The sequence below is a fragment of the Triturus cristatus genome, chromosome 9 (genome assembly GCF_964204655.1).
Source record: "Triturus cristatus chromosome 9, aTriCri1.1, whole genome shotgun sequence".
NCBI classification, from domain to species: Eukaryota; Metazoa; Chordata; class Amphibia; order Caudata; family Salamandridae; genus Triturus; species Triturus cristatus.
This window is the reverse complement of record NC_140592.1, coordinates 693,229,521-693,248,255: the sequence shown is the minus strand read 5'-3', so window position 1 is coordinate 693,248,255 and position 18,735 is coordinate 693,229,521. Positions and strand designations below refer to the sequence as shown.

The window sequence follows — 18,735 nt, the reverse complement described above, 5'->3', positions numbered from 1 at the left end:
ACTGCTTGGATTTTTCCTGGGTTTAGGATTACGATAACTGTAGCTTCATTCCATGAAGCGGGAAAAGGGGACCCTTTTTCAAACATCTCCCTGAATAAACTAGTCATTACAGGTAATATGATATCACCCAAAGCTTTATATTATTCCGCTGGAAAACCACTGAGACCTGTTGCCTTTCCTGCTTTTTGCTGGACCTAATTGCCTGTCTGATCTCACGGAGGTCAATATTGCTGTTGAGCTTATTCTTGTTGTCCTCACTAAATTCTCCTAGCTCCTCTCCCGCAACCCACTCCTTCACTCCATCCTTTGTTACCACTAGATTTTCTGTGAAATGTGTAATACTCTTAAAAAATATATATGCAAAAAGCATTTTCAATCTCATTACTGCTTCTTGAACTCACCCAAACTTATTATACTTGATTGAGTTTCTCACTTGGTCTGATTTTAATTTTCCTGGCCTCCAGTACGGCAACCAACTTGCAGTACTATTACTTCATCGAGTCCTAACGTTTGTGATTGCAATTTTACCTCCACATTCCTTAGCTCAGTCTCTAAAACATAGACATCCTTATTTTAAGCCTTCCTATTGAAAGATGATATACTACTGATCTTTCTCCTCCTAAAGGCTTTAAAAGAGTCCCACACTGTTCAGGTGGTGCCTATATCAATTTGAAAAAACTCTTGTCTCTTAACTGAGTACATCCACCGTCTCCGGATCCAACAATACTGTGCGGTCTAATGTTCATCTTCTAAGTTTGGCCTTAGTGACTGGCTTAAACTCTAATAATACTGCCGAACGATCCCACATGTGGGCCCCTATATGATTTACCCCTGAATCTCCCCCTTATAGTATGACCTATTGAGAAATGATCAATCCTTGACTGGTAGCCGTATTTTAATTGTGAAAAGTATAACCTCGTCGTGGCCCAATCTTTTCCCTCCATATATCACACAGTCCCATCTGTCTCATCACACTTTTTATGAAAGATTACATTTTCGGGGATACAGTCAATCAACTTTTAGCCAACTTATCTAACCAGTTGCCTGGTAATATATTAAAGTCACTGGCCATTATAACTAGGGAGGTAAGATAAAAAAAATTGGAAAACATCAACTTAGGGGCTCTATATCATCTATATTTAGGCCATAATAACCCACTATAGTTATGATCATAAACTGTCAATTTAGTGATTATCAGTCTTCCTGTTTTTTCTGTGATTCTATCTTTGATGAATAAATCTGGGTGTTTTTTTTAATCAAAATAGCCACCCCCTTTGTGTTCCGGTTAGTACAGCCATCTGTTGAACCCATTTATTATTATTAAAAAGGCCCATACACACTAACCTAGTCAAATGTGTTCCCTGAAAAATAATATGTGGCTGGGGAGTCTCTCAAATATTGTAGCAGGATTTTTTTCTCCTTCCTTTTACACACAATGCATTTATATTCCAGGATACTATTTTTACAAGTGCAGTTTTGCCTATATCTTCCTTGCCCGTATGACAAGGGATTATTCAAATACCTATGGAATCTGATGTAAGATTAAGAATCTATAGACCCCCCCCCCCCCCAAAAAAAGATTCTCCCCACCCTGTGCCCCCCTCTCTACCCCCACTCCAACCCTCCATGCCCTCCCTATCCTTGGAGAACTCTCCCTACTTTGCTCTTTTGGGATCGACCCCCACCGGAGTGCTTAAGAAAGAAATGCATACACTGGGCAAAATGTTTATACTCCAATCATATCTAGGCCACCATTATAAATATTTTTCATCAGCCCTCCTTATTCTTTGCAGCCGCAACTCCTATTAATCATATCTAACAAATCATTGGCCTCCTTATACCCTCTAAAATTGTAAATGTTATTATTGTACATAACTCTAAGGGTGGCTGGTAACTTTAACGGTTGCCCCAAGCGTTCTAAGAGCTTCTAACCTCTTCTTCAGCTCCCACTAGTCCATGAAATGTCTGAAAGTGGATGGGGTCTACTTTGAGATCAGGCATTTCATTTTCAAAGTGCAAGATAGAATTCAGACCTTTACAGCGTATGTTTGAAAATTGACTAGGATCATACTGGGCTGACTTCTTTTAGGGTTCTTTCTAAAGGGGTCTTGATAAACCGTTTGAATGTCTCTACAGTTATACTGATTATTGTCCTCGATTTGGATCCCAGCATTAATCAACTTTATCACATATGCTTTCAAATCATCTCCTTCTGCCTCTTCCGGTACATTTAATAGTCTCAAATTATTTCTTCTGAAATTATTCTCCAGGACCTTTACTTTCTCCTGGCAATCCCATTCCTTCACCCTTGAGTCAGATATAATCCTTCTTCTCCACTGCGTCTTTTAATCTTTCACAGTATCTTCAAGGATAGAGGTCCTAACTGCCAGAGAATCTAACTTCTTTTCTAGATCCTCACAAACTTCTTTTTTTTTTTGCTTTGCCTCAGAGACCTCAATCCAGTTTCTGATTTCTGTAGTAAGAGCACGTATCATGAATTCCAGTGAGGCAATCAAAGAAACCTCCTTCATAGCCATCGCCGCACCATTTACTCCCGTTCCAGCCTGTGTATAGGCTTGCAACTTTTCTTTTAGTACCTCACCACTGGATGCCTGGACACACCCACCATTGTTGGATACTGATGTTCCATCTGAATTGCCTCTCACCCATTTCCCCCCCACTCCCCCTCCAGCTGCCATGCCTTCTGGCCCTCTGAGCTAAGATGCTGTCTTGGATCTTCAACCACCAATAGTTTCTCCAGTATCTTTCTTGAGGTTACTCTCTTTACTTCTCTCAGTGACTCACTGCCAATGAGTATCTTAGGCAAAATTCTAAAATAAGTTCGCAATGAGGGGTGATTTTAACTTTAACTTTTTGTTTTAGTTGTAGGCACCATGATCTTAAAAGCCTTTTCTTCCCTGAATTGGGTAGGTCTATGTTTACAGGTTTTTTATGCAGTAGCAGCACAGGGATTTACCTCCGTGGAAGACTCCCCTTACACTACATCTCCGCAATTGTAAGCTTGGGTGATTTTTTTTATTTTATTTTTTACTTATGTGGCACCTACTAAGAACCATCCTTATAGGCCCTGCTTAATAGGTACCCAATCTTCTTGTCCATGTCTTTCCCAATATTCCTTTGGTCAACTTTCTTAGTGTCCAGTCCAATATCCACATCAGTCCTCTGTCTACTTATCCCTGACTCCTCTGCTCCACCTCGCCCAGGAACCGAGCCGAGTCCACATAGATTCCTGCCGCCATGTGCTGACTGGCACCTGCTCGTCTCACCCCCAAACCTCCATCAGAGGCAGGCTCTGCACTTCCCATGCGCGTACTGCCACTGTCTCCTTTCCCTGGAAAGGGAATCCTCGCTTATGCTGTATGCCCTTTTCGTAGCTCTATTGCGGCTCTCGACCAATGCGCTGCGTTGGTCTCTAGGTTTCCGGCGTCCGCCGCGATTGCGCTCAGTTGAGGGCTGGGTCGTAGACAGTATTCCTGATGCAAAATGGCTAAAAAAGCCACCTCTAGGTAAGTTGCCTCAGATTTCTATAAAATGTATGTGGCCACAACTTATTTATTCTCTCATGCTCATTGTTTATAGCACACATCTCTGGGGTTGAGAGTTCCCTTGACCTGCTGCTCGCAGGCTGCCATGTTTTTTTGTCACGAGGGGCTATTATAATGTTACTTAGTTACAGAAGGCAGAGAACCTCTTCCTACAGTCCCTTTGGGGACTTCCACAGTGCACCCCTTTGTTACCAGTTCGATTGGTTTTGGCCCTGAAATCTATAATAGACTTTGCAACACTGAAGCAAAATCTTGGTCTTGAGTATGGACAGTTGAAAATCTCTTACCCTATAGGGGAAAGCCTTCTAGTTATAATGGGGAATTTGAGCATGCTACCCTATAGGGAATGCCTTCTAGATTTATTGAGCAATTTGAGTATGCTTAAGATACCCTGGCTAAGATATGTAAAAAAGTCATTAACCGAGATGTGACTTGAAGACTTTTGGTCCAATGCTCAATCCCTTACATCCAGTACCAACTGTTATCTAGGAATGATTCAGGAGCTCTGTCTATCTGAAAGCCATCAGTTCCCATTCCTCTATGGGCCGATTGATCAATGAATTTCTTTTAATCAAATGGGATTTCAAAATTTAGCATTTTTTAGATTATATAGAACTGTGGTTTCTTAAAACTCTCTACATTAAATTTAGATTAGGAACCTTGCGAATAGCTTCTTTTAGTAGCAAATGGCTATTAGTTAGATAAACTACTAGCAAATGCCCAGCCTACATGGCTCGGAGAAACAGAGGGTCACATCTTTTTCTGTAATGCATATAATAGGCCAAGAGCCAAAAGATTGTCGCTCTGCAAGTTATATTGGATTAAACATTATTATGTTGCATTAAGAATATGTAAGACCAACACGAATCCAGCTGTTGTCTTTGCAGTTTCTAAATTTTTACATTCAGCTTGGATCACACAAAGTAAAGCTTTGAAAATGGGCTCATAGAACCTCCTTCCACAAAAAGTGCATTAAGCGTTGTTCGTAATGTGAGGTGTAACTTTGTAGATGGAGAGTGCTGCTACTTTTAACCGATTTCACAATTTTTTTTTATCATCTTGTCTGTGGTTGTGAAATTTTAGTTTCCCTTGAGTGAGAATGAACCCTGGGCTAGGAAAATAGGAATTATTATGCCTAAACTAACTTCTTCCAATGATTTTTACAAGCTAATTTTTCTGTATTTTTGATCTATTTTTTAAAGTGTTTGTAATTTTGTGATTTTACTTATGCAATGGTCGATGGACGTTTTACTTTTATTGTCAGTTGGGAGTCTTCAGAGAATAGAACAATAATGCCTACTTAGCTGCAGTTAGGAGGGCACCATGATCCTTTTGATATGGCGTACATCGTATCACATGACTTGTATACTTTGTTTACTGCTTCTACTCTGTGGCGGTGTGATCATATATCCTGGGTTTGACCTGTTGTGCACTTGGTTTGTGACTAGAGTTGAATTTCATGCACAGTGTGATGCATCAGTACAGAGTATAAGCAGTTTGGCCTGTCTATAACAATCAGTTGTAAAACCTTCAACGTTGCAGTCCTTTGCAAGGGGGCGGCCACTGGGAGGTCTGGACCAGTAAGAGAGATCAGCACCTCAACGAACCAACACTTTTCCATCTAGCGACTTGGTCGCGTTGGATTGCTCCTACCGTACCCTTGAATGAGTAAAGAAGGCTAGAGCAATCTATTTGTTTCTTCAATTTGATGAGCCTTTACCCCTCACCTAGGAGAAAATAAAGTTGTGCATAAATAAGTCCTGCCACATTCCTTGACCCCCACACACCTTCATTGGCTCATCTGCCATGTCTCTCTGCCTGCCTTATTTAAAACAAGGGTCAGGTGAACCCATTTTGAAAACCATGCAGGGTAGTAGTGGGAGCAAATGCCCTAATGAACAAGCCTCAGTTGTTCACAACAAGTGCAGATGTACAAGATGGAATACTGCATATGAACCACTGTTCTAGTCCCTCAGTAGTTTGGTTCCTGGAGTCATAATAAAGTAACTACATCTGTGTAAGGGGACACAAAAGTACCATGAGAGGCACAGAAAATGATACTTCTAGAAATGAAGGAGGTTTGTAAAATGGAGTGTACCTAGGCGGTATCACTTATAAAGTTATCACACAGGAGATCCAGTACTCTGGTGTCCATTGCAAGTCAAGGAAGGCTAGAACCGTACCAGATTTTTATGATACTTGTGTAACTCAAATACACATATAGTGAACCACAATGGAAATGATGTACCTAAGCATTGCTTATCTTTGAAACCCAGGACCTAGGCTAGGTACCAACTTCTGATTTTACGCGATAAAGTGCTATATAAAGTCTGTGTATGCCTGGCAGATTTGAATGTATATGAAAGGAAACACCAGTTGGTCCTGTACTGAGGATTAGAGTTATAAGGGCATTCTTTAAAGGTTACAAAAAGACACTCTGCTTTAAAAGTGTATTGGAACTTTTAGGTCTTGCCTTCTAGACTCCACATGCGCGGTCTTTAGCCAGATGTATTGTTAGCTTACAGAGGGCTTAGAGCAAGTCGATGGCTCATCATTGGGTTGCTTCATTGTTACTCTTAATTGCTTGTTTTTAAAATGTCAGGAGGTGAGTGCTTTTCTTTCTCTTCTTGTTTGTCCTACTCCTGGAGTATTCACACATTAGAGTGTCCTTACACTACTCTCTTTTTCAGGTTTTGTTTAAGCACTCCACAAGAGTGCATGTGTTTTCCCGTCTTCCAGCTATCTCCCTATTGTGGCTTCCCTTCCCGTCTCCTCGCTGTTCTCACTTGCCCGCAAGGTTTTTCCCTCGCCCCTCTGTGATGTGCTCCCTCTCGTGTGATCCTCTGACCCATGTTTCTTTCTTGCCCATGTGTTTCTCCTTCTTCAATCTCCACTGTGCTCTTTCTCTCTCAAGCAATCAACCATTTTCTGAGTGCTCGTATACATGATTTCGTTGTTTCGCTGTTTCTTCTAAATCTGTTTCTCCATTTCACTTCCTTGCCCTCCCTTCCTTAGTGTTCCATCCAAAGCTGTTGGAGTTCTTTAGTTTTCAGGTCGCAGATAACCTGCTCTCTCTAGATGTGCTGAAGCTTTTGTCTTTGATCACAGATCGGTCCGCTCTATCTCTTGCAGGTTCTCTCCAGAGGTGCTAGGGCTGTGTGCAAGTACAGCTCTCGTTTGGGTCATTATTGAAGTGTTTGCCCTCCTCCTCAGCTTGTACCTGGTGACTGTGCAAAGCGACCTCACAACATTTGACCTTCTTGCCTACAGCGGCTACAAATATGTAGGGTGAGTGTATTGAGGTAGTGAATCTGTCCATCATGCCCTTAGTCTTCACAACTACATTATATCTTAAAGTATTTTAATCACTGAATCAATTTCTCTTTTTCACACCCCATACCCCTCATGCCTACACTGAGTCTTAGAACATCATGTTCTGATCACATGTTGATGACCTTATGTCCCATTTGTCATTGAGTGTTTTTTCTTACCTCTTAATTGTCTCCTAGGATGATACTTTCAGTTCTCAGTGGGCTGATCTTCGGCACTGATGGATATTATGTCACTCTGGCTTGGACCTCCTGTGCCCTCATGTACTTCACAGTGAGTCTGTTTTTTTCTGTCTGTATTTAACTAGTTCCTCTAGGAGGAGACTGTGGCTAAGTAATGTAGGCTTGATAACCTATTTGTACCCGGTGTTATGTATCTTGTTTACTTGGAAATTTTGCTTCTACAAGATCGGATCTTTCATAGATTCACATGCATGAATCATCCCCGTTGTAGTGGGATTCCCACGGTATCCTTATAAGAGCAGTAGATAATACTATAATAGGCTATTGCAGTGACTGTTCATTGCATTGTAGCCTATCTACCTTCTTTTGTAAAAAAGAACCAAACTGAAGTAATAGCCAGTCAGATGACAGCACCCTGTAGAACACTCCCAAGAGAGGCTAAGTTCCTCAGATTTTCTATCGCACAACATTTAACAGGGAGTCTCCCTGAGCTCTGCTAATTTTTTTCATCAGAACTACCAGATATCTTCTTCAAAATGTCAGATTCTTCAAAGAAAGGTCTCTTCAGGTCGTGTGGAGCATGCGGTAAGAAGAAGCTGCATGATAAAGATCCCCATAAAAACTGTATGTATTTACTGTCTCTACCTCCAGCATAAGGTATAGGACTGCAAGATTTGTAGAACTTTCTCTTCCAAAACCCTTAAAGACAGGGAGGGTAGGTTGTTGATTTGGCTGCAGAGACTGAAAAATAAATCTGATGACAAGGAAAGCTCTACCTCTCTGGAAAGATCTAAGAGGAGAGAGACTTCTCAAGAGCCTTCTGAAGATAATAAAGCTTCAAAAAAATCCTATGGTGAAGCAGCAGGTCCCTCGCAGAAAGGAAAGCATATATTTCCTACCGGGGAGAAAAGCCATCGGACCTCAAAACATGAGAAACCCTCTTCAGAAAGAATCTGTCTCCTCAAATCCTTTCCTGGCATGATGTCCATGTCCATCCTCATGGTTCTCCATGCACGTCTCAGGATGTTGGACAAGCAATGGCTCAGTTGACCGGTTCATTCAAGGACATTATTCAGATTACTCTGGTCATGAAAAGAGCAGTTCCTTGGTGGCAATCCTCCAGCAATCCTTCTTTGGGCCTGACCTTCCTCTCTCCACTTCCAGAGTTCATCCTGACCACGGATGCTTCATTGGAAGGTTGGGGGAGCCCACCTTCAAGTAAGCGGCAAATGGTGTCTCTCTCTAAAATGCACATCAACTTCCTGGAATGGAGGGCAATTTTCCTAGTTCAGTAGTTTCTTCCAAGAATACGAACATCCTCTGTCCTCGTTTGTAAAAAACAATACCACCTGCATGCACTATCTCAACAAGCAGGGAGGAACGAGGTCTCCAATTCTATCCTTGGAAACTCAATTTGGACCTCTTTGCTTCTCAAGAGAACTGAAAATGCCAGTTCTTCGCCAGCAGGTAACCCCAGAGGGGGTCATGGGGGAATGCATTGCGATAAGATGGTTAGGGATCTTTGCTCGTGCTTTTCCCCCATGCCCTCTCATCTCCAGGGTTCTAAAGAAGATGAAAAGGGAACCGTGCCAGCTGGTCCTCATTGCTCCACGTCGGCCCCGCCAGTATTAGTTCACAGAGCTACTCCTACTCTCGGAGTCCAAGCTTTGTCATCTTCCAGTGATAAAACTCTACTGACCATGAACAAAGGACAAGTCCTGAACCCACATTCAGCTTTGCTTCAGTTGGATGCTTGGCACCCAAGTTCAATGAATTCAAAGGTTTAGACATTCCCCAGGACTGTAGGGTTATTTTGTCACGGGCTAGAGCTGAGTCTACCAATAAACAGGATAAAATGGAAGCATTTTTGTTCTTGGTGCCTTCGTAACATTATCCACCCTCTTCACCGGAACAAGTCTTGCCTTATCTACTCTCCTTGGCGAAGTAAGGATTGGCATACGCATTAGTGAGGGTCCACTTCGCTGCTATCTCCCGATACAGGCGCACTTTCGATGCGTCTTCTCTGTTCCTCTCGCATCATCCAAAAATTCACAAAGGGATTATTTAGGACTTTTCCTCCCATTCGGCCTCCTCCACCAAAATGGCGTCTCAATGTAGTCCTATCTCAATTAATGAATCCACCGTTTGAGCCAGTTCACAAAATTGAGCTCAAGTTTCTCACTTGGAAAGTGGCATTGCTTCTGCCACTTACTTCTTCAAGGAGAGTAAGTGAAATCCAAGCTTTCGCTATAAGAGAACCATATCTTCGATTTGCAGAGGACTACATTTTACTGAGAACAAATCCTAAATTCATACTAAAGGTTCCTCTGCACATTTTTTCCGAACCCCTCCTCTCAGCAGAGAAATCTCTTCACTCCTTCGATTTTAAGCGATGCCTTAAGTTGGGTTTGCAGAGGACTAAGCAGCTTCGCAGAACGGACCAATTGCTGGTCTCAATGGGCCTCAAAGACCTGGTGCTGCTGTCACAAGGAGGACTATTGCAAGGTGGATTTTTACAACTATTAAGCTCTGCCATACTAAGGCGGGTAAACCGCTCATGATCCAGGCCAAGGCACATTCTACAATGGCAGTGTCCTCTTCTGCTGCTTTGTCTGCTGGTGTACCGTTGGACAAAATTTGCTGTGCTGCTACATGGAAGAGTGCACATATTTTCACCCTGCGTTATTGTCTGGATCTGGCAAATTACAGCGAGGCAGCTGTACAACAGGCGCTCTTATGTCATTTGTTTCAATAAGGTAAGCCTCTACTCTTAGAAGTATTTTTTTCCTCCTTCATTTATGTGTTTCTACCATTATAAAGTTATGGTTTGCTGTTTTGTTTTCCTTGTTTTCGCATGTTACATGGTTAATATGGTAGTGATGAACAACTTCATTTTTTATTGTATATGTTAAAGTATATACATGTATATTGTTACCCACCATCCTCTAAGTGTGTGTTTATGTGTGAGTGTGTGTATATATATATATATATATATATATATATATATATATATATATATATATATATATATATATATAATGCACATTTGTCTCTACGACTACTTGCTATTCTGATTCAAGCATACTAATCTAAGAAAGATCCTATCCTGGAAAAGAAATTGAGTTACCTGTAGCGGCGGTTCCCACAGTATTGGTATCTTTCATAGATTCACATGCGACCCACCATCCTTCCCTGAGAGGCTTCCCTTTTTAGGTCTCGGCTGGCGATAGCAGCATGCATGCGCTGCTCTCGGCATTCGAGAGCTTCTTGAAATCAATACGGTTGAGGAAGGGGACTTGAAGCCCCGCCCCATCTTCCCATTGGCTCGCGTCATAGCTTAGGCTAAACGCTGGAATTCTATTGTTAAGGAGGCTTTTTAGTCCCTCCTTGTTGCCGCCCTGTCCACTTTTGGCTCCGCCCACCGGGACTGAATCTTTTACTGGAGGCGTTAGACTAGGGCCTTTAATTACTGGGTAAGCACCATTTGTTTCCCCTTCCCTCTGCCTCTCTCCCCGAGCAAACCCTTCCCTCTGCCTCTCTCAGAGACACAGCTGCTTGTTTTAACTTTGAAACTGAGCGCGGCGCCGCTTCACGGACACCACACTCGGTTTATTTATATATTTCTTAACTTTAGCACGGAGTGCAGCGCCCGCTTCAAAGTTAAAGTTAAGAAATATATAAAGAAACCGAGCGCGGTGTCCGTGAAGCGGCGCCGCGCTCAGTTTTAAACTTAAGCATTTGCAATGCAATCGGACCGATTACATTGCAAATGCTTGTTTACATACTGTAACAAAAGTGGGAAAAGAAGGTTGGAATGTCTGGTGCAGAACAGTGGTAAGTGTAGGTAGCCCAGAACACTGTATTTTTTGTTTTCCATTAAGACCACAGTGATTTATGCTTCTGACATGTTCACAACCATACACCATGAAACTCACGTGCTCTCCTGATAGGAGGGCTCACATATGCTTGTATGGCTTTGTTTTTTCATTTCTCAGGGATGCAACTTCAGGCCTGGCCGGGGGCTGGGTTCATTCTCCAGTGTACTACCAAGGCCTTCTGACGTTTTTATTCCGCCCCGCCTTCGCATTCCAGGACGCTATTATTTTAGTCCCTCTGACCTCCACCCCTTGCAGGCATCCTTCACAGAGCACGCCAAACATTTGCCACCGACACAGAATTCTCTGTCCTGAATCAACATGCCTCCGTGACGCAAACGTGCCAACTGTACGTCCCTGCCAGTGTATTACCGGAACTATATCTGGCGTGATTTATTGATTTTGTGCGGTATTTTGGACAAGCTCGCGGAAATACTCCTTGGGGAAAATGTAAGCACATACATAATATTAATAACTGCCTTATAAACTCGAGCACCCTATATCGTGATAAAGTGAGACCTGCAAACAACTAACTGAGAATCAATACAGGATCTATTGCAAAAATTTAATTTGCAAACATAAGGTATCCACGTTTTAAAAACGAAACCAGTGAGACAACGAGGACCGTCTGCCACTGTGCAAAAATGTGAACTTTAATGTTGTCTAAATATGGACTGGTGACTGGAATGTGGGGAGTCACCTGCTGCCTCCATCACCAGACTTCCCTACTCCCAGATGACTTTGCAAGCAGAAGGCTTGTCGTCAATACCACAGACTTCAATCAAAACTTAGTCCCTGGAAGAGACGACCATAATTCAGCTTAATGAGCAACAGTTGCTCTGTAACTAACGGGTCCTGCAGTGAGAAAAGCAGCGTGAACATTGTTTCAGAAAGCGGAAGTCTATGCACTATTGGAATTGTTGGATGGATCACTTTGGACACAATAGTCCAACGTCCAACAGTGTAGTAAAACCTTGTGACAATTGTGAAAAGCCTGAGAGAGGCCAGAGAGTCTGAATCCATTTAAAAGTTGACTTCCACATATATTGCGATGGGCATTCCCCTAATACCAATGAGGCTTAATAGCCCAACAACACAAAGAACTGAAACCATATCACGGTTGAATATACGAATGCAACACTCACTGACCTCATTGATAACGTCACAGTATGCTAGTATTAGAGACGCCATCATCGGTGCTGTCACATAGTATCATTTTGGTTGGCTTCAGCAAAGCTTTGTGGTGAGTCAAGGTTTAGTGTTACAGTCTCGGCAAGGTTATTTAAGTTGAAATCTGTATTTTCAACAAATGTTACATATTTTTTTATTAAATACTGACGCAGTTACTTTTTTCTGCTGTATTTTATTTGTAAATCCTGATGAACCAAGCTGTGAGATATATTTGTCTTGCATCATACTAAGCAAAGTGGCGCATTTGTGAGGCTGCTGTATGACACTTACCTTCTGCAGCACAAGTGCTTTATCGCATTGGAGGGCAATCACATGAAAAGATCAACTACCCCAAACTAGTAACAATTCCATGTAATTACGACCCAGTCTCAGATTGGAAGCATGCAGCCAAATATGGCTTAGTCACCAATTCACATTCATGGTTCAGATAAAAGAGCTTAGAGTAGCATTCCTTAAACAGCTGGGGGGAAATGTAGCTTGTCCTCCACCCACTTCAGAAACTAATAACATTAACATAATCTTAGCATAAAAGATACTGATGCACCAAAACTGGCCACCGGGAAAATACCTGAGTTGATGTTTGCGGACGACACTTTGCTGTTGTCCAAATCACCCCCAGGCATTCAACGCATCCTGGATGGGTTTGCACAGTTCTGTAATATGAGAGGTTTGGAGATAAACTTATCTAAGACCAAATTTATGGTCTTCAACCCTCCAAAGAGCACACGCCCAAACCCCTCTCTCAGTGGCATCCACCTTGACAAAGTAAGGACATTTGATTATCTGGGCATAACATTGTCCGAGCCTCAGATGACCAAAGCACGGCTTAGGCTCACCCAATCAGTAGGGGGGATAATGAAAATGCTCAGAACATCTGCTTTCAAGCCAGCAGCCCCTGTGGTGGAGATATACAAGGCTCAAGCAAGAGGGGCCACATTATATGGGGCGGAGCTTTGGGGGCATAGTTCTACTATGGATTTTGTGAAGCTAGAAAATAACTTCATGAGACAGCTCTTAGGTCTACCACGCAGCACCCCACTGATTCCCCTCCGCATGGACTTGGGTATGAGGCCAATCGATCAAGAGATTGCCCCCAGGCCCTTGACATTTTGGCGGAGGTTATGGGTAACTGCAAGATGAATGCGTTTAAAGAAGAGCTGAAGGAGCTCCTCCCCAGACTCAATCCTAGTAAAACACCTTGGTTGGCCCATATTAGAAGCCTTTCGAATAGGCTTGGGAGACCAGAGCTTTGGTCATCACCTGAGCTATCCTGTCCCATGATTTCTAGGGTGGACCTTGTAAAACATTTTAGGCAATCCAACCTGCTGTCTTTACAGGAGAACGCTAAAGAGGGCAGGTTGATAAGGGGTGTACATGAAGGAACCCTTTCTGGATGCAATCCAGCCACCTATGGCGAGGAAAACTACGCGCAATTTAGATGGGGGAGTTTACCTTTGGCAGAGTACACTAGTTCATGGGCTCCGGAGAATTCGAGTGTGTGCCCTAGTTGGAAACTAATGGCTGAAACTGATCTGCATGTGCTGTTTTTCTGCCCGGCATATGTGCTACCCCGCAAACGCTGGGTAACCCAATTATGTAAAAACTTAGGATTTATTTGTTGTGCCGAGGCTTTTAGAGTTTTAAAATATGATACCGATCCTCCAATTGTATTCTCGGTATCTCGGTTTTTAAATGCCATGTGGCATATTAGGAGAGGACTTTTAAAGCATCTATAGGGGAGGATCAACTGGAGGCACCCCTTGTCTATTCTTAAAGTGTATTTAATGATTGTCCGGCTCTTTTTTTTTAAAAAAAAAACTGAACTTGGTAGTATGTGTTTTTAATCGTGCATACACTATGCAAATGTAATTGTTGTATAAACTTGGGAATTGTTTTTTTTTTTTTTATTATTTTTGCAATTTTATGGCCTGAACGGCCGAAATAAAGTTTTTACATACATACATAATCTTTTGAGTTAGCATGAGCAGCGTCAGAATTATGAGGAAATATTTCACAGGTAGAGTACCAATCCTTAGCTAAAGATGCAGAACTCTGGCCATCACTGGTTCTACCTCTTCCATATACTTGTCAAATTAAGGTACCTATTTGCAGGTTACAAAAAGCCTTCGATAAGCTCCCTTTGCTGGAATCCAAGGATATACACTATTGAAGCCATATTTTATATGCAGATTTAACCTTGTATGTCTTTCCTGGGGTAATCGACTCAAAAAATGCATGAGATCTACCAGCCAGAATAGTTCACAGACATTATTAAGCCAACCAAGTGAAAGGCAACCAGTGAGGCATAAAACATTGCAAAACACAGATGTAACTTTCAGCCCTTCCTGGTTTTTCATCCAGTAGCACTAAGCATGATGGGAGTTGTAGGCTAATGTTTGTAACAGGAAAGGTAAAAATTTTCAAGTCCTGTCCAGCGTGCTAGAGTTGTCAGCCGAGAACCAGGAGTGTCGGAGGATCACTCTCTTAACACGAGCCCAGTCACTTGACAACACTGGCACGTGATTACACAAAGCCAAACATTACACACCTATGACAAAAGGCCAGAAAGGTGGTATTAGTGAGGTTGCGCTGGCCAATCGGAGGTCAGATTGGAACGGGGTGCCATAGACTTCTTTCTGTGTTCTTAGATCAAAGTGTACTGCAGCAAGATCGTACACCGTGACAACGGTTGAGCCGCGATTTATGGCCGCAATCTTCATTCCCCAAGCAATAACAAACAAGCATTAAAAATGCAATAGGTCTCTCCTTTCATTAAGTTAAAGCCATTTGCTTTGCTGTATAATACCATTAGCAAAGCAAATGGCTTTAATTTAATCAAAGGCGGGACCTATTGCATCTTCTTTTTTTGCTTGCAAGCGTGTTTTATTTCTTTTAGTTTTGTTTGATACATTGTTCGTGCAAACCTGCATATTTTAACATTAACTTTCATTTATACAATCTCATGTATTTTTACAAGTGGGGGCAGAATAACAAATTACGACTCATTGTTTAAATTAAATAAACTAAATGCCCAACCAAGCATGATTTGTCTGAAATGTTATGTCTCAAAGTTTTGAAGCCTTTGGAAAAACTTTATACTTAACAAACCCGACGACACACGTTTCATCCTGGTTTATGTCAAAACAGCATCTCTTGTGTATAGTGTAAATCAATGCCGCCTTATTGCGTCAGCGCATCAAGCCACTATATTTTATCAATCACCCACATTCAGTCAAGAACTTTTTTTTTTCTTTCTTCAAATACTTTATTGATTTTTTAACAAGGTATACAAAATCGTATAGCAGTGTGCGCAAGGTTATCCCAGGCGATATTTTACATGTGCATGTATCACGCGAGGGTGGTACTCTTCATGGTTATCACTGGCCTAACCCTGCGCCCCTTGGTGGCTAATAGACAGGACAGGCAAAGGAAAGGGGAAAGGAAAAGAAGAGAGGGAGGATCCACGATAAGGCGAGCCATAGTATCACATTTGCATGTCTATACATTTGAACGCATAAGGGTGCACAGCATTGACGATTTTACATCACATGGCAGACCGTCGAGTGTACCCATGAGTCATTTCTCTTGAGTGCAGCTACACAGCTGGTACGTTAGTGAAGACTCTAAAAAGTTCCATAGAGTCCTGTACCGATAGTAAAGACCCCGGGATTGGTTCCATCCGAGTTATTTTATTCACGGGGGTTCATAAGAGTCTAGAAACTTGTCTAAGGAGTTCCATAGTGTCCTGGTTGACGGTTTCCATGAGGAGCTTTGTAAGGCTATGTTGTCGGCCCCTCTGAGATGGATGATCCAGTTTAACCAGCTCTTGTACGACGTCTTGCTTGTGTCTTTCCAGTTGGCAAGAATCATTTTTACTGCTGAGGTTATTAAGAGGTCAAAAAGGTCTCTGTCAGATTCATTACTCCATTGTGTACTTATGCAGGCCGTGGGCAAATTATTGTATTTGTCAAAATTAACTTTTAAACCCCCCCCCTTTATGAAGGTAAAGATTTTGTCCCAAAACGTTGTGAGTAATGTGCAGTGAAAGATAAGGTGGGCTAAATCCCCCATCTCCTGATTGCAGTTCCAGCGTGTTGCATCGCTTCGGAGCCCTAATGTAAATAACCGGGCCAGGGTCTTAAATGCCTTGTGTAGTAGCTAGTATTTTGTTTAAGAGAGATCTTATTACGTGAGGCGGAGCTCCATAGTGAGGGCCATCCCCGCTCTTTTGGCGTCTCTGGTGGCAGTTGACCCCAGTAGGCTATTGCTTTGTCATTAAGTTTGGAAGATTTTAGGTGGAGAAGTTTATATATCTATGATGCCTGATGTCCCAGTTTATTAATGTTCGACACAAATAAGGAGATTGAGGGTTGGGCGTTAGATAGTTTTGATTTTGTGATTGCTGCTCTAATTTTTAGGAAGTTGTAGAATTCTATGACAGCTAGGTTATACTTCACTTGGAGGTCCGAAAATGTGAGCGGGTATGTGGAGTTCCCTAGTTGATGAGGGAAGAGGATTTCCTTCTTGATCCATGTGTCTGGGGTTAGGCTTTTGCCTTTATATTTAATCTCGATATTGCCCAGAGGGATTCTAAGTTAGACCCTTTAATACTGTTTTCCACCTTAAGCAATGCTATCCTTGTGTTTTTAAAAATGGATTTGGAGGTCTGTTGGTATAGTCTATTTGTTGTTAAAAGTGCGAGGGGGCTTAGGTTATCGAGGATTGCCCTCTCCACCACTAGCCAGGCCGGGGTGTATCCAGTAGGTGGAGTTAACCAGTATGAGCCTTGTTTCGTCAGGAAAGCCAGCTGATCTAGTCTGAAGTCAGCTAGGTTCACCCCTCCTAGTGTTTTATTTAGCCTTTGTTTCTTGATACTGATCCTTGCTTTTTCCCCGCGCCACAGGAATTTAGAGATGAGAATATCTAGTTTGCGGTCAAAGTCATCAGTTAGAAGGAGCGGGAGCATGCTGATGAGGTAGTTGACCATTGGGGTGATCATCATTTTGATAGTCTCAATTCTGCCCCACCACCTAATGATTTTGGTGACCAAGACTCTTAAAGCTTCTTTATTTTCCCTATTAATGGTTTCTTGTTCTGGTGTAGACTGTCTATCATGTTACTACCAAATTCGATGCCTAGGTATTTTATGTAGTCTGTTTGCCACGCTAGTCCCGACCCTCCCAGGATCTCCCTCGTACAGTGGATGTTTAATTGTTCGAGTTCAGATATCTCCCTCTTGAGTTTGTACCCCGAGAGGTCGGAATATCTAGTTATTGTGTCCATCAGGGCATCAATTGATGTCTTTGGCTGTTCCGTTATGATTAGTATGTCGTCTGCGTAAGCGGCTAGTTTTATTTGGGCATTGATCTCTACCCCCTTAATGTTGACGTTTGATTTGATGTCTGTGATAAGGGGTTCCAATGCCATTAAAAATAAGGATGGGGATAGTGGGCAACCCTGTCTAGTACCTTGCTGTATCGTGAAGGGCTCAGAGCGAGACATTCACGACAATGTGGGCTGATGGGTTTTCATAGAGGGCCATAACTATACGTGTATAATCCTCCCCTAGGTTGAAAGACTGCATGCAGCGTTCTAGGAAACCCTGTCAAAGGCCTTCTCGGCTTCTAAGGTGATAGCTACTGCGGGCTCAGTCTTATTGATGGCATGCTCTATAATGTCGCATAGAAGGCGGGAGTTATCATTAGACATGTGTGTGCGGAGGAAACCTACCTGGGTGTTGCTTATTTGTTTTGGTAGGACCGAGTTGAGTCTGACAGCTTGGATCTTTGCGTATATTTTGCAATCTACAATAATTAGTGAGATAGGTCTATAATTCTTCGGTGATAGGTGGTCCTTCCCTTCTTTTGGACTAACTATTATATTTGCTTCTGACATGGTGTGCGGCGTGCTCCCTTTGGATGCAGTGTGATTAAAAACGTGCTTTTTGGTTGGTTTTAGCTGGTCTAAGAAGGTTTTGTAGAAGGAGGCTGCAAACCCGTCTGGGCTTGGGGCTTTGTTATCCTTTAAGAATCTGACTGCCATTTCGATCTCTGTGTAGTTAATTACCTCTCCTAGCCTGTTTTTTTTTTCTGCGTATAGTTTTGAGGGGGGGGGGGGGGGGGAGTCTTTCTAGGTATTTGGTACATTCTTCTAGATTTAGGGTCTGGTCATTCCTATAGAGTTCCTGACAGAAATCTTTGAAGGTCCTAAGGATGTCTTCGTGTTTGGTATGTGTTTTGTTGCTAGAGCCTTTGATGGATGAAATGAAAAACTGGTTTTGTTTGTGCTTGAGATAGGAAGCAAGCAGTTTCCCCACTTTGTTAGCTTCACATAGGTTAGGCGCTTTATATTTATTCATCCATAACCCTGCCCTCTTGTAAGGAAGTGGGTTTCTGTTGCAGTAACCCCCCCTCCCCCCAACACACTTTTTGCCTGATAACTGATGCACTTTTGCTTGGTGTGCCCTGGGCTCCTGCCAATCAGGTGCCCAGGGCCTGTGTTCCTTCCCTAAAACTGTGTTGAAGCCTAAACCCAATTGGCATCTCTGGCCACCTGTCAGCCCCTGGTAAATCATACACTAGGTACCCAGAG

The 18,735-nt window shown here is 42.4% G+C and overlaps 1 protein-coding gene across 2 annotated transcripts in view; it reads left to right on the top strand.

The window, feature by feature from the left end:
- The window catches only part of YIF1A (Yip1 interacting factor homolog A, membrane trafficking protein), a 189,319-nt gene that overhangs the window by 152,088 nt on the left and 18,496 nt on the right, over positions 1-18,735 (top strand). For both annotated transcript variants that reach the window (XM_085625806.1, XM_085625805.1), the window contains exons 7-8: positions 6,699-6,854; positions 7,076-7,169. In XM_085625806.1, the coding sequence (XP_085481932.1) occupies positions 6,699-6,854; positions 7,076-7,169 (250 nt within the window). The remainder of the gene's footprint in view (positions 1-6,698; positions 6,855-7,075; positions 7,170-18,735) is intronic.